This window comes from Bufo gargarizans, chromosome 1 (assembly GCF_014858855.1).
Source record: "Bufo gargarizans isolate SCDJY-AF-19 chromosome 1, ASM1485885v1, whole genome shotgun sequence".
In the NCBI taxonomy this organism is placed as follows: domain Eukaryota; kingdom Metazoa; phylum Chordata; class Amphibia; order Anura; family Bufonidae; genus Bufo; species Bufo gargarizans.
Genome location: NC_058080.1, coordinates 515067773 through 515082188, shown reverse-complemented (window position 1 = coordinate 515082188; position 14416 = coordinate 515067773). Strand labels below are relative to the sequence as shown.

Here is a 14416-nt window from a genome sequence, read left to right as displayed (position 1 = left end):
GGTGACGAATTCTGCCTATAAAAGGAGAACATGCACCTAGCCAGAGCCGCAGCAAGGGAGTGCTACATGCCGCTCATAGGAAGGGGGGCATGCATACAGGCAGCACTACTGAGACGAGGCTGCCGCGTCCTGCGCAGCCCACAAGAAACTACTCCGTTATTCATCCATTTCTTATAATGATAACACAGCCTCCCTGAGGCAGGCAGGGGGACACCATACAGGGGCACAGCCTCTCTGAGGAAAGGAGGGCCAGCCAAACAGTCCCATTGGGAGCCGGCCAGTAGCCAAAGGGTTAAAGGATGCGGCCTGGGGGCGGTGCTGCGATCCCCTGGGGGCGGGGGGACCTCCCGGCGGGAAGAATTCCCCTCCAACAGAGGCCGGAATTTTGCGGCCTAGTAGGCCGAGGCCTAAATTTTTGCGGCGCCCGAGGCCGCACAGTGTTCAATGTACCGGCCGGGACCCGAGCCAGAGTGGCGCATTACACACCGGGCGCGGGAGCCCACCCCGCGGCCGGAAGAGTCAGGGGCCCAGATGGAGCGCCGAAACTGCGGCCCAGCAGGCCGCGAGGCCTGGGCCAGAATTTGTGACGCCCGGCCGACCGGAATGCAATGACGGTCGGCCGGGGCCAGTTAGAGCATTGCTCAGAAGTCCCATGCCGGCCGCGGGGGCCCACCCCGCGGGCCGGAAGAGTCAGGGGCCCGGAAAGGAGTGCCGGAGGTGCGGCCCAGCAGGCTCAAAAACCTGTGCCAAAATTTGCAGCGCCCGGCCGGATTGTACATGCCGGCCACAGGAGCCCACCCCGCGGACCGGAGGCGAGGCCTTACACCCCTGCCGTCAGGAACGGGCCCCAGGCCCTGAACAGCGCACCTGGTAAGGAATGCCACCCCGCAACCCTGCCCCTTCGAGCAGCCCCTGACGAAGAGCTGGCACTCTATGACAAAGCGCCCTGTGTGCAAGGCCTAATGCACAGAGATAACGGCAGGCAGATGAATGATCAACCGCGGGCACGATCCGGCCCTCAGGTGACCGGACGCCGCCCCCCCAAGGGAAGAAGGGGGCAATGCGGCTGAACCTATTCTGATGGAGGTCAGAAGGGGAGGGAGCAGGGAACAGATTGCCGCCCTGCAGCACCCAGAGGCCCCAGTATGGGGGTCCAGCACGCAGGAGAAAGGGGGGGGGGGGGGGAAGTAGGGCTGGAGAAGCCTCTCTATTACCACAGCCGTCTTCACCCTCGGTCAGTTCCAGCAGGGTCGCCCCTTCAGCTACTGGCACCGTAGTGGCAGGATGCTGGAAGAGGGACTTGGCGTGCGGGCGACCCTTGCGCTGGCGGGATGCAGGGGAGCTGGGCTGCCCTGGTCCACCTTGCCTTCTGTGGGGGAGGCAGCAGTGCGGATGACCGGCACTGGCGCAGCTCGACCCCGGGAGAAACAGAGAGGTCTAGTGCGTCTCTGTTGTCCCTGATGTTCTGGAACAAAAAGAAAAGAAAAAAGTAAAAATCAAAAATTAAAACAAGGAGAAAACAGCCCTGCAGAGCAGGGAGTGTCTTGCCTCCTTGGACACTAAGCAAAAACTGTCAGTCTCTCTCCAGGCTGAGGGTATAGCTGTGGAGGAGGGGCTTAACAGTTTTCACTTAGTGTCACGCCTCCTATGGAGATGAGCTATACCCAAGGTCTTCTGTGTCCCCCAAGGAAACTGGGCGAGAAATATATTTATGATTAACATTTTAAACGTTTCTAAATTCCTACGAAGGTTAATGATAGTTGGAGGATTAACCAACACGATGGAAGTGAAAAGTAAAAAATGTGGGGTAAAAAATATATAAATATATAAATGCACTTGCAATAGTGGGGGTACAGGTATAGTCATTCAGCACAGAGTTCACCTTCAATAATTTGCTGTCACTCTGGGTAGGTATCCCATGTGATCATAGTACCCCCACTATTGCAAGTGCATTTATATATTTATATATTTTTTACCCCTCATTTTTAACTTTTTATTTTCCATCGTGTTGGTTAATCCTCCAACTATCATGCTTTTTAGGTGATCACTATCACTGATCACTACATTTTAAAATCGAATTTATGCACACAATTCCCCCCCCCCATTAAATTATTAACATCTTATTAGTGATATTGATACTTAAGGGCACTTTCACACTTGCGGCAGGACGGATCCGACAGGCTGTTCACCATGTCGGATCTGTCCTGCGGCTATTTCGCCGTGCCCGCGGACCGCCGCTCCGTCCCCATTGACTATAATGGGGACGGGGGCGCAGCTCCGGCGCAGCACAGCGCTGCACGGAGAAAGGCCGCCGGACTAAAATTACTGCATGTCAGGCTTTTTAGTCCGGCGGCCTTTCTCCGTGCACCGCCGTGCTGCGACGGAGCTCCACCCCCATCCCCATTATAGTCAATGGGGACGGAGCGGCAGTCCGCGGGCACGGCGAAATAGCCGCAGGACGGATCCGACATGGTGAACAGCCTGTCGGATCCCTCCTGCCGCAAGTGTGAAACTAGCCTAATACATACATATTTTTTCCCATCAACTTGTCTACATTGCTCTTTGTAGTGTACTACGAGGTGAATAATGCCGGTTTTCCACATACATTTTATTGCATATTCTTCCTTCCTGATTGGGTGAAATCAGTCAAACCTAGAGCACCTACACACTGTTATTGGCCAGGTGAGCCACCAGCAACCCGCTTTCAGTTTACAAAACTAGCTTTGACTCCAACTCTAAAGGCTTGCAGGAAAGGAAAGATAAGGGCTACAGATTTAGCCATCAGAGCAGCTCCCTGATGGATTCAATGTTAACGAGAGAAAAATAAAACTGAAGAAATGTTTTTTAGCCCAAAATGAGTAAAGGGCAACGATAAACATTTACACCTAAAGTGTTCACAGTCTTAAGTGGACACGGACACTAATGTGGTCATTTCTCAAACTGGTGTAAAGTAGAACTGGCTTAGTTACCCATAACCAAGGAAATGTACGAAATGAAAGGTGGGATTCCATTGGTTGCTATGGGCAACTAAGCCAGTTCTACTTTACACTGGTTTGATAAATGACCCTATAAATACTTGCTGAAAGATAAAGCCATTATTGGATATATCTGTTAAATTATTTTTACACTGCTGGTGTGAATTCCAGAAGACTGTTTCCGGCATAGAACAGCCTCCCAGAATTCACCAGATCTGGGACTGCTGGATGCAAATGGAATGTCGGCTGGTCCCATTAAGTAGAAAGGAATCCGGAGGAGATCTGTACACATTCCGGCAGACAAGCGGAGAATCGGTCGGACACAATCCGCAGCATGCTTGCAAGAAGTAGCCTTAGGATCTGCTATAATTCTGGTTTATTATTTGAGGAGCATAAAAATGTATAAATTCCACCTTTACAAGAGTATATTTAGAGTATCGCTAGAACATATTACCATGGAAAAATATTATTTTCAAATAGAGCCAATGAGGAGAAAAAATGCACAACTCACCGTGTTGGAATTGTGTTTCAACCTGTAGGTATTTTCTTAGTAAATCAAGCACAACTGACTTCATATAGCCACGAATTCCGCTACGGTACCTGTTAAAAAATAAAGAAGTCTAGTATGGAAGCGGAGGGTGGTTTTATGGGAGATTTGATGCGGAGCAACCTAACAAGTTTTATATAAAGACCATTGGGGGAGGGGGGAATCTATCTAGACCTGCACTCCAGAATTCTGGCAAATAGGGATTTGCAACTTTTTGGGCTTATTTGCGCAAACATTTTGTGACATTTTGCATGTTTCCACTCGTCACTCCAGTTTTCAAAACTGGGTTGGAACGAGAGTGTGATTAGATATGTTAATGTTTTTCACTCCAAATGTCACACAAACAAGGTGCAATATCACACCAGTAGGTGGGGTGTCCTAAAGGTGGAATAACATTTGCTTTCATTGTATGCCCTACTTACATTTATAAAAAAATAAATAATATGTTTAAAAAAAAGTGTCCTGTTTAAAGATGTGCAAAAGTTATCAATGTATATGAAGGGGGAGCAGTAGTAACTCATAAAACATAGATAAAATTGGGAAGGGAGATACGAAAATCCCCTGAAACACGAAGCTCCAATCCGAAAAAAACAAACAAACAAAAATTAATACACAGAATATATACACTCAAATAAATCATCCTAAAAAGGGGATGTAGGGTGGACTGGTAGAATATGGATACATCTTAATCGGTCCATTGATTCTGCACAGGGTAGACGAAGATCTGGGCCAAGTTCGATGAGCAGTGGCTCCATCCTATTGGTACAGTTGAAGTTATCTTTGCATATCGTCACCTCTGACAGGTATAAATAGGGGTGCTGGGTCCTACATCAACCCTAGTGTGCCCTAACCAGGCTAGTATACCCTGATGACCTCTTAATACAGAGTCATCGCCCTGAAAAGTGCAGCCCCGTCCGGAACCTTCCCCTACTCTCAAGGCCCTGGACAGCCCTCCCACTATGCGTAGATACGCTAGCTGGGGGGCAAAATAAAATGCTATGGAGTAGTGCCAAAATACAAACAAAGAAAATTGAACCAATATTTTAACACTACTCCATAGCATTTTATTTTGCCCCCCAGCAAGCGTATCATACGCATAGTGGTCGGGCTGTCCAGGGCCTTGAGAGTAGGGGAAGGTTCCAGACGGGGCTGCTCTTTTCAGGGCGATGACTCCGTATTAAGAGGTCATCAGGGTATACTAGCCTGGTTAGGGCACACTAGGGTCGATGTAGGACCCAGCAACCCTATTTATTCCTGTCAGAGGTGACGATATACAAAGATAACTTAAACGGTACCAATAGTATGGAGCCACTGCTCATACCAGTCCACCCTACATCCCCTATTTAGGGCGATTTATTTGAGTTTATATATTCAGTGTATTTTGTTATTTTTTGCTTTGGATTGGGGCTGTGTGTTTCAGCGGATTTTCATATCTCATGCCTCAATTTTATCTATATATTAAAAGTTACGTTTTATGAGTTACTACTGCTCGCCCTTCATATACATGTTTTATCTACTGCGGTAGACTGTAGGAGGTGCTATTGTCCGTCCCCCCCTCGGATGGGCACACTTTTCAGTTCTCTTGCAAAAGTTATCAACCAACATGTGACATTTCATACATTTGGAGCAAATTATTCAAGCACAGACTTCAAAAACTCCCCTTATGATAAATCACTCCCCCCACCATGTGTTTTATATTGATGGCGCACTACAGGTTTATTCCAACAGGAATTTACTCTTTTCCAGACTATTTGCGTATTATCTATATAAAATACTAAATAAACCTGAACATGTATATTTAGCAAAAATTGGGTACTTTATGCCTAATTTGGTAACTTTCAGAGGTCATCATAATAGATTTACCTTTGCACAAGCTGCACGATACTTTGAGTGTTCATAAAAAACACCTCCCTGTCTGCTTTTCTTTGCAGCGTGGCTGCATAGCTATCCAGGATATTGGCAATCTAAAAAGACATCACAAATTACCCCATTAGAGAGTTAAAAGTACATAAACATTAAGTCATCATTCACATTCACTAGAGAACATCTGTTCAGGCTGAATATATAGGATGTCAACTTTTATCTGCATAGTAAACAGGATATTACTGAATAGCATGGGTATAAATCGCACAACAAGCTCATATCACTGTCACAAAATTGTGGTACACTGCTGTGGTTTTGTAAAATCACAGGGAAAAAAGTAGGTGTGTGTATAAATCCTTAGACATTAATGGATTTAATAAGCCTGACTTGTAAACTACACTGGCCCTTCTCACAACATACAAAAAGTTATCTGCAATAGCATCTTAGCAGTATTAGGGTCATTTACTATCCAGAAATACATCTATATTAGGTGTATTTCTGGCGCAGATTGCGGAGCAAAGGTTATTGCACCGCAATCTGAGACTTCTCCCCGCTTACGCCTGATCTAAAAAAAGTCGGCATGGTGTGGGCGGGAAAGGGGATCATTCATCATTTTCTATGCCAGTTTAAGGTGTAGAAAATTATCTAATTGCAAGCCAGCTAGGAAGCGGTCTTGCATTTAGAATTGGCAGGGGATACACTGAAGTTATATAGAGTCCGGTGATGCCTCCAGCTATAGGGGTTAAGAAATGACCCCCTACATGTGGCAAAAGTAATTGTGTGCACTGCATGTGCAATAACCAATGGCATTCTTACCATGAAGGCAGACAACGCCACTGCTATGGGGCCCATGGGGATGGGGGTGCCCAACACTGAACTCTTTTTGTATTGCGACTTGAAACCATGGCATTTCCCTGCAGCTGCCACTAGGAGGAGCTCAGTGAATAAAGATTTTACAGTTTCCATTGAGTTCAATGGCATCTGTATAAATGCCTGTGCACAGAGCTTTCTCTAGTGGTGGTTGCAGGCAGCCAGTATTAAACTGTATGAGGGGAAGCAGGAGATTTAGAGAAGTATGATGGAGATTTATCAATGTATTTAAGCCAGTTGTCTGGCAAAAGTACCTTGATAAATATGGTGTTCAGAATGAGTGCAATATTTTTTGCCCACATAGTGTAAAGTGAGTGTGATAGAGTGTGACTTTTTTTAATAAAAAAAATCCTCCAATTAAAGGAGCTTTCCAATACTTAAACAGTGATGACCTATCCTCAGGGTATGGAGCCAGAAGTTGAAGACTCTAGTGTGTAGCTTCCAATGATGGCATACTGCAGATCAGCTCCCGGTCACTTTAGTGGGGGATAAGTTGTAGTACCCCCGACATGGACACTACATAGCAGATAGAGCTTTCTGCTTCTGGCCCCTCCACTGTAGTTTCTGGTGCTGGTGGCTGCCTGAAACAGCTGAAAAGTGAGTGTGCTAGGTGCTGCACCACCACCAATCTGATGGTGATTACCTATCCTGAAGATAAGACATAAGTCCGGGAAAACCCCTTTACTTTATAAAAAAAAAAAAAAAAACAGCAACTTACTGTGACAAACTCCCCCCCCCCCCCCCCCCCTCTTTTGAGGTTGCCACGAGTGCTTGGAGAGGACTACTTGCCAGCCTCTTACCATGTGATTACAGTCCCATGTTGTATGCACCTGTTTTATGCAATACCGGCATAGTTGTATAAGTTCATGTATTTTGCTGTCTTTTGCTACCATGTGGCTAATGGAGTCTTGCCTGTCCTTGGGAGATAAGTGGATCACTTCTCAATTGTCTCCAGGACAAAAGACATTGTGTATTGTCCTGCCTGGGATAATTATGTTAACCATGGTGTACCATGATTATATCACAGGCAGACGGGAGGATGTTATGTGGGTTGTAACCTTTGTGTTATGGATTAATGTATGTTTGTTGTGGGTGTCTCCCTTGCATGGGAGCAGGGGATAAAAGAAATTGTATTTTTGAATGTGGTGGCTATCCAGTAAAGTATTTCTAGGATTCAGTTTGGGCTCATGTATAGACTTATTTGGCGATACCAGCGATAAATTGCTCTGTGGATTACTTGGCGGTGCTATTTCAAGAGAAGAAGGGAATACTAGACGGTGACACGGATGATACCGTCACACTTACGTTTGTCATAAATCCCACAAAGAGGGCGCTCTTACTAATTTCTAACTAATGCCAGAGCATCCATACCTGTTGGCTAGGGAACTGACACAAAACTGAGGTGATATTGCTGGCATACTGAGCCATGACTTTACGTATAGCTTTCTCTACAGTGGGTGGAATCCTAGTGGATACACTGGTCATAATCTCCTGCAGCTCTAGAAGAGGTAGAGAAGGATCCCGCAGTGTCTTCATCAGCGTGTGCACCCATTCTTTTACCTTAAATTAAAAATAAAGTTCAGTAATGCAGTAGGCATAAAAAGTAATGCAATGGATAATATAAGATTATCCATCAACAAATGACATTCATATTTAGAATTCAGACCTCTAATTAAAATAAGAAACTAACTTTGGTAGCGAAGTATGGATCTGGCAAACAGTATCCATTCATCACATTGATCAGATTCTCAAGCACATTGTGGAACACCTGATGAAGCTTCTCTCCGGTGATGGGCAAGGTCTGCTGAGGAAGAAGTTCTCCAGTGTACAGTTCTGCCTAAATATCAACCAGAAAGAGAACACACGATCACAGCACAGAAAAATAGGAAACTAAATAAAAAACAAACAACTAAGACAAGAAATATGTTATATGCTTAAAAGTAATTTTACAAAAAAATCTGTCATCACGAAATACATTACAATCTTAAGGCAGCATGTTATAGAGCAGGAGGAGCTGAGCAGATTGATATATAGTTTTATGGGAAAAGATTCAATAAAATGTAGAATTTTCTACAATAAAATTTTTGCTCTTTGTGAGCTAAAACAGCCAATTCAGCTATTACCAGTGATTGATAGCATTCTCTGTGTAAGTGTGCATACAGAGATAGCTGTCAGTCACTGATAGATGTATACAGGGGAGGTGTTATCAGCGATTGCTAGTATTCTCTGTGTAAGTGTGTATACATTGATAGCTGTCAGCCACTGATAGATGTACATGGAGGTGTTGTCAGTGATTGATAGCATTCTCTGTGTAAGTGTGCATACAGAGATAGCTGTCAGTCACTGATAGATGTATACAGGGAGGTGTTATCAGCGATTGCTAGTATTCTCTGTGTAAGTGTGTATACATTGATAGCTGTCAGTCACTGATAGCTGTACACAGGGAGGTGTTATCAGCGATTGCTAGTATTCTCTGTGTAAGTGTGCATAGAGATAGCTGTCAGTCACTGATAGCTGTACACGGGGAAGATGTCATCAGTGATTGATAGCATTTTGTGTGTGTGTGTGTGTGTGTGTATATATATATATATATATATATATATATATATATATATATATATATATATATAGATAGCTGTCAGTCATTGATAGCTATACATGGGGGAGGTGTTATCAGTAAGTGATATCATTATATGTGAATGTATACAGAGATAGCTGTTAATCACTGATAACTGTGCATGGGGCAAAAAAGTTGTATGTCAGCTACAATCTGGCTTATATGTGGATGGATAACATGTTGGGAAAGAGATCACAGTAATTAAAGAAATATAAATGTTTTAAAACTAATGGGTATCATCTACAGGAACATATCATGGAAAAACTCATCAAACTCTTCTTCAATGAAAACATTCTCTGTGTAAATGTGTATACAGAGATAGCCGTCAGTAACTGATAGTTGTACACGGGGAGGTGTTATCAGTGATATATAGCATTCTCTGTGTAAGTGTGTATACATTGATAGCTGTCAGTCACTGATAGTTGTACATGGGGAGGTGTTATTAGTGATTGATAGAATTCCCTGTGTACGTGTGTATACACAGATAGCTGTCAGTCACTGATAGTTGTACATGGGGAGGTGTTATTAGTGATTGATAGCATTCCCTGTGTAAATGTGTATACAGAGATAGCTGTCAGTAACTGATAGTTGTACACAGGGGAGGTGGTATCAGTGTAAGGGTGTATACACAGAATATTATAAATCACCAATAACACCTCCCCTGTGTAGAACTGCTCAGAAAAATAAGAGATTTAAACGTATAAAATTACAAGTTTTGCTGAATCTTTTCCCACAAAACTTTCTGTTCTATAACATGCTGCCTGCAAATTGCACTGCATTTCAACATTTTCTATATAAGACTATTTTCACATCAAAATTCAGTTTTTCTGTTCTGGCATATGGAATAGGAACAGAAAAACAGAGTTGCTGGGTCTGGCATATACTGTGGCTAGACTGCGACGCAGTGCCTAATATATCTCTCAATAAGTACCAACTATTTTTCTTAGGATTACCACAAACATAACGAGAGAACTAATTTTACCTCCGGAGGTCCAGCGTGGGTAAGAACGCACAGCACATGCGCGCAAATATCCCAGCTAGTGAGTACATACAAGCGCGGTTAGCGCAGGACAAACACAAGGATTCTGGCAAAAGATATCTAATAAATGTTTGAAGTGTATTGAAAGACATTTACCAAAACAGGAATGAGCATATAATATACATCGCTCAATGTGGATTATTCTGATACCTCCTATGAAGGAACACTTCGATATATATATTTAATAACATTGCAGTAACGCAGCGTTCAATATATGCCATCAATTCAACTGAAGATAATACAGTGCAATGAAGAGGACTATATAATAAGATGGAATACAATAAAAATAAGAACTTATAACATCAAGATAAATATATGAACTCTATGAACTGTATCATTGAAGTTAATCAATACACATACATACTGCTCCGTACAATATCGGAACGAAGTTTTATGCGAATCTACTTCGGATGTTTCATCTGAAGTCGATTCGCTCATCCCTAAATGTGATGTCTTACCATGAGCTAGGCAATTGTATATTTTCTTGCATCTATCCTGAGACCTTGTGGTAGAAGGTAGGCCGAGCTCCGGAGCGTTAGCACCTGGTGAGCCTACTCATTTTTGAATAAATACTGTATACCAACAGATCCCTTTGATTATATTATGGTCCGTTGGGTTTCCAGTATAGCTTCTGGCACCCTGAGACATACTACCGCTGCATGCAAGGTTCTTTTTTAAATTCTGTTAGACCCTCTGCTGCAGATGTGAACCTAGGCTTAACATACTCCTTCATACTACTGGACAGATGTCTTGACAGAGAACTTATTACTTACTTGATGGACTTTTGATGGGTCATCCAAATCAATCCGGGCCACAATACAACCAGATTCTAGAACAGCTCCAGGACGCTTCACATAGTGAATGTGACCAGACTCCTGTACTGGTAATGTCATGACCATCTTCATTACCTGCAAACACCCCATGGATATATTTAGGCTCAAAACCATTTACAATACATGAATGGAGCACATAAAACCAGACCTTCTTGCATGTCCCCAAGTATTTGATTTGCATTCTACTTTTATAATTCTTTAGCATTTTTAGCTGATCAAATCTAAGTATGTTTTTTTTATCTTTGACTATCAGCATTAGTCAAATAATTAAAGACAAATGCAGTAAAAATGTAGTGTAGAAAAATACCTCTATCTCTGCAAAGCAATCTCCTGCACTGACATGGGACCCGTCCTCTATGGTATATTGCAGTAATTTACCAGTAGAAGGGGATCTCAGTACAGTGGGGTCTTTTTCCTTTTCAAAAACACAAGTCTTGTTACCAATCGTGACACGATAGCTGCAAAAGCACAGAAAATTGAAATATATTTGTTCACGGGAAGAAAAACGAATTGATAAAATCATAGTGTGATCAGGGAATGCATATAAAATGGTCATAGTAACATTTACAGGGGTTCTCAGTGCTCCATGTCCAGCACAGAGATTCCTTTCCCTTCGTTCTTGGCTTCCAGACCCCCCTGAGTTGGAAGGTTCACATCAATGAGCATTAGTGATGTGTAGAGGCATGTACATGAACGCTGCCAGCTAGGGACCACTCATAGGCTGGCAGCTGTGACTTGCACGTAGAGGGAACGACACACTTCCAGTCTAGTAGGGTCCAGAAGCAGAGGAGAAGGGAGCATGGAGCAGGAAACAGAGCGTCAGGGACAAGCGAGTATTTTTATTATTTAAAGCTTTGCATCCTGACTGGCCATATGAAAAGAGGTTCCTGGTAACAGAGAACCTCTTTTATAAGAAAGGTCCTCCTTTTATCACCGCTTTATATTGATTATAGTTCTACACTTGGCATGCTTTCACAGTTGTTATTGGAGTCTCCAAACTTCAACTCCGCTAGTAAATCGCCAGTCTCACCCTTATCAGCTTAGCTAATACAATATAATAGCTGGGCCATGTTCACATGGTCAGAATTTAGGTGTGGATTCTGCAGCTAAATCCCGACAGAATCTACTAACATTTTGTGGCAATGTGTTTGAATGTGGTATTTTATATTCCATTCTGTGCGGACAATCTACAGCATAAATCCAAGTTTCTACAAAATTCGCAGCAGATATGCTGGAAAATCCTTATCATGTGAACATGGCCTAAACAAAGAATGTGACAAAGTCAAAATCCCAGAACACACAGCAATGGGGACTTGTGCCAGCTAGAAACCTGAGATCACTACAAGAACAGTATTTAGAATGTCATTCAAAGGGTTTACTCTGGTTTAAGAAATATAAAAATTCTTCTTTCTGTATTCATTTCTCACACTTTTTATGATCTCCATTTGCTATTATTCAATAGGAACTTTCACGGTTTACTCAGGGGGGCATAAAATCTGTCTCGGTTATGTGATGGACACATAGATACACGGATTGTCGCAAGATACAGCTCTGATGCTCTTACTGTGTGTGTTCATCACACGACCAGGACACCCTTGTATCCACTGACAGTAAACACTGATGGATGCTACTGAATGTCGGCAAGCAGAGATCTTGAAAACTGTGTGTGTTTTCCAGATTCAGAAGATGAATGTTATTATTTTCTAATATGCATTCTGTATTAGATCATTTGCTGAAACTGGAAAATTCGTGTAACTATGTAGATTACAAAAGTAAGAAAGCTCTAAGATTCTGCACAAAGGTGACATGCTTTAACCCCTTGGCGACATATGACGTAACCGTACATCAAATCCCCACAGGCAATGTACGGACCAGGCTGAGTCGCATACCTAGTAGGTGGCTACAGCTTAGGGTACATTCACACAAACTTAAGGCTAGTTTCACACTAGCGTTCGGCTGTCCGCTCGTGAGCTCCGTTTGAAGGGGCTCACGAGCGGACCCGAACGCTTCCGTCCAGCCCTGATGCAGTCTGAATGGATGCGGATCCGCTCAGAATGCATCAGTCTGGCGGCGTTCAGCCTCCGCTCAGCAGGCGGACACCTGAACGCTGCTTGCAGCGTTCGGGTGTCCGCCTGGCCGTGCGGAGGCGTGCGGATCCGTCCAGACTTACAATGTAAGTCAATGGGGACGGATCCGTTTGAAGATGCCACAATATGGCTCAATCTTCAAGCGGATCCGTCCCCCATTGACTTTCAATGTAAAAGTCTGGACGGATCCGCTCAGGCTAATTTCACACTTAGCTTTTTTTTGCAAATATAATGCAGACGGATCCGTTCTGAACGGAGCCTCCGTCTGCATTATTATGATCGGATCCGTTCAGAACGGATCCGATCGAACGCTAGTGTGAAAGTAGCCTAAGCCGTCCGTGCCCGGGCACCGGCTGTGTATATCCCTTATTGCGGCAAGTTAATGCAATATATGGCAATAGACAGGACATGTCCCATCTTTTTTGGTGTGGAGGCACGGACTAAAAAACCCACAGAAGCACTTCCGAGTGTGTCCGATCCGCACCACCCCGTAACTTGAGGATTGCGGACCCATTCAAGTCAATAGGTCGCATCCGTGATATGGTATAAACACGGCCGATGCCCGTATAATGCGGAACCACTGTTTGCGGTCCGCAATATGGGCACAGATTGCCTATGGTAGTGTGAATGTACCCTTCTACCCAGCTGCTGTGACAACCCTGCTTCTGGTAATTTAACCCCTCAGATGCCACAGTCAATAGCTACAGAAGCATATGAACAAATTAGTCAGAGGGAGGGGCTCCCTCTGACCCCCAATCAACTCCGTGTGCCAAAATTGTGGAATGCGGATGGATTCTCATGGCAGCCTGGGGTCTTCTGAAGGCTCCTAAGCCTGCCCTGGTAATCCTGCAGCGGGGCTTAATAGGAAATTGTCACAAGCAGCATAGGCTCTAATACTGTAGGATTACAAACTATGGTATTAGCTACTGAAAAGAGAAGTATAACATATTAATATACACACAAACATACTCGCACATTACCCATTCCCACAATTTTACACAAAAGAATAAAAATAATTGGTATCGCAATGTTTGAAAATGACCACATCAAGAATAAAAATGTTTATCCTGCAAAAAGAATGATGGAATAAAAAAATAAAAATCTATAAAAAAAAAATCAATAACCAAAAATTGTGGATTTTTTGGTCACCCTGCCCCGCCCCCAAAAAAAGATAAAAAGTTATCAAACAGTTGTATAAACCAATAGAAACTACAGCTCACATTGCAAAAAACTAAAACTCACACAGCTCCGTATAGGAGGGAAAAGTTATAGGTGTCACAAAGCAAATACTTTTTATAAAGCATTTTTTGAGTAGTAAAAGCATAAGAAAAAAAAAATTGTTATCACTATAATCATACTGACCCCCAGAATAATGGTAACATGTCACCCTACAGCGCACAGTGAAACCAGTAAAACTAAATCCCGAAAAAACATTTTGGAATAGCTTTTTCCCCCCCCATTTTTGAATATATGATTTAGTAAATTAAATGATGCCATTTAAAAGTAAAAAGTTATTGCTTTTGAAATGCAAGGTGAATATAAAAAAAAAAAAAAAAAAAAAAAAGAAGGTCTGTGGCCAAGTAAT

At 43.2% G+C, this 14416-nt stretch overlaps 1 protein-coding gene across 3 annotated transcripts in view; it reads right to left on the bottom strand.

Annotated features, from left to right (window-relative positions):
• The window catches only part of ACACB (acetyl-CoA carboxylase beta), a 185135-nt gene that overhangs the window by 80555 nt on the left and 90164 nt on the right, over positions 1–14416 (bottom strand). For all 3 annotated transcript variants that reach the window (XM_044275356.1, XM_044275357.1, XM_044275358.1), the window contains 6 exons: positions 11052–11202; positions 10685–10819; positions 7946–8092; positions 7627–7815; positions 5386–5486; positions 3487–3575 (listed from right to left, as the gene is read on the bottom strand). In XM_044275356.1, the coding sequence (XP_044131291.1) occupies positions 3487–3575; positions 5386–5486; positions 7627–7815; positions 7946–8092; positions 10685–10819; positions 11052–11202 (812 nt within the window). The remainder of the gene's footprint in view (positions 1–3486; positions 3576–5385; positions 5487–7626; positions 7816–7945; positions 8093–10684; positions 10820–11051; positions 11203–14416) is intronic.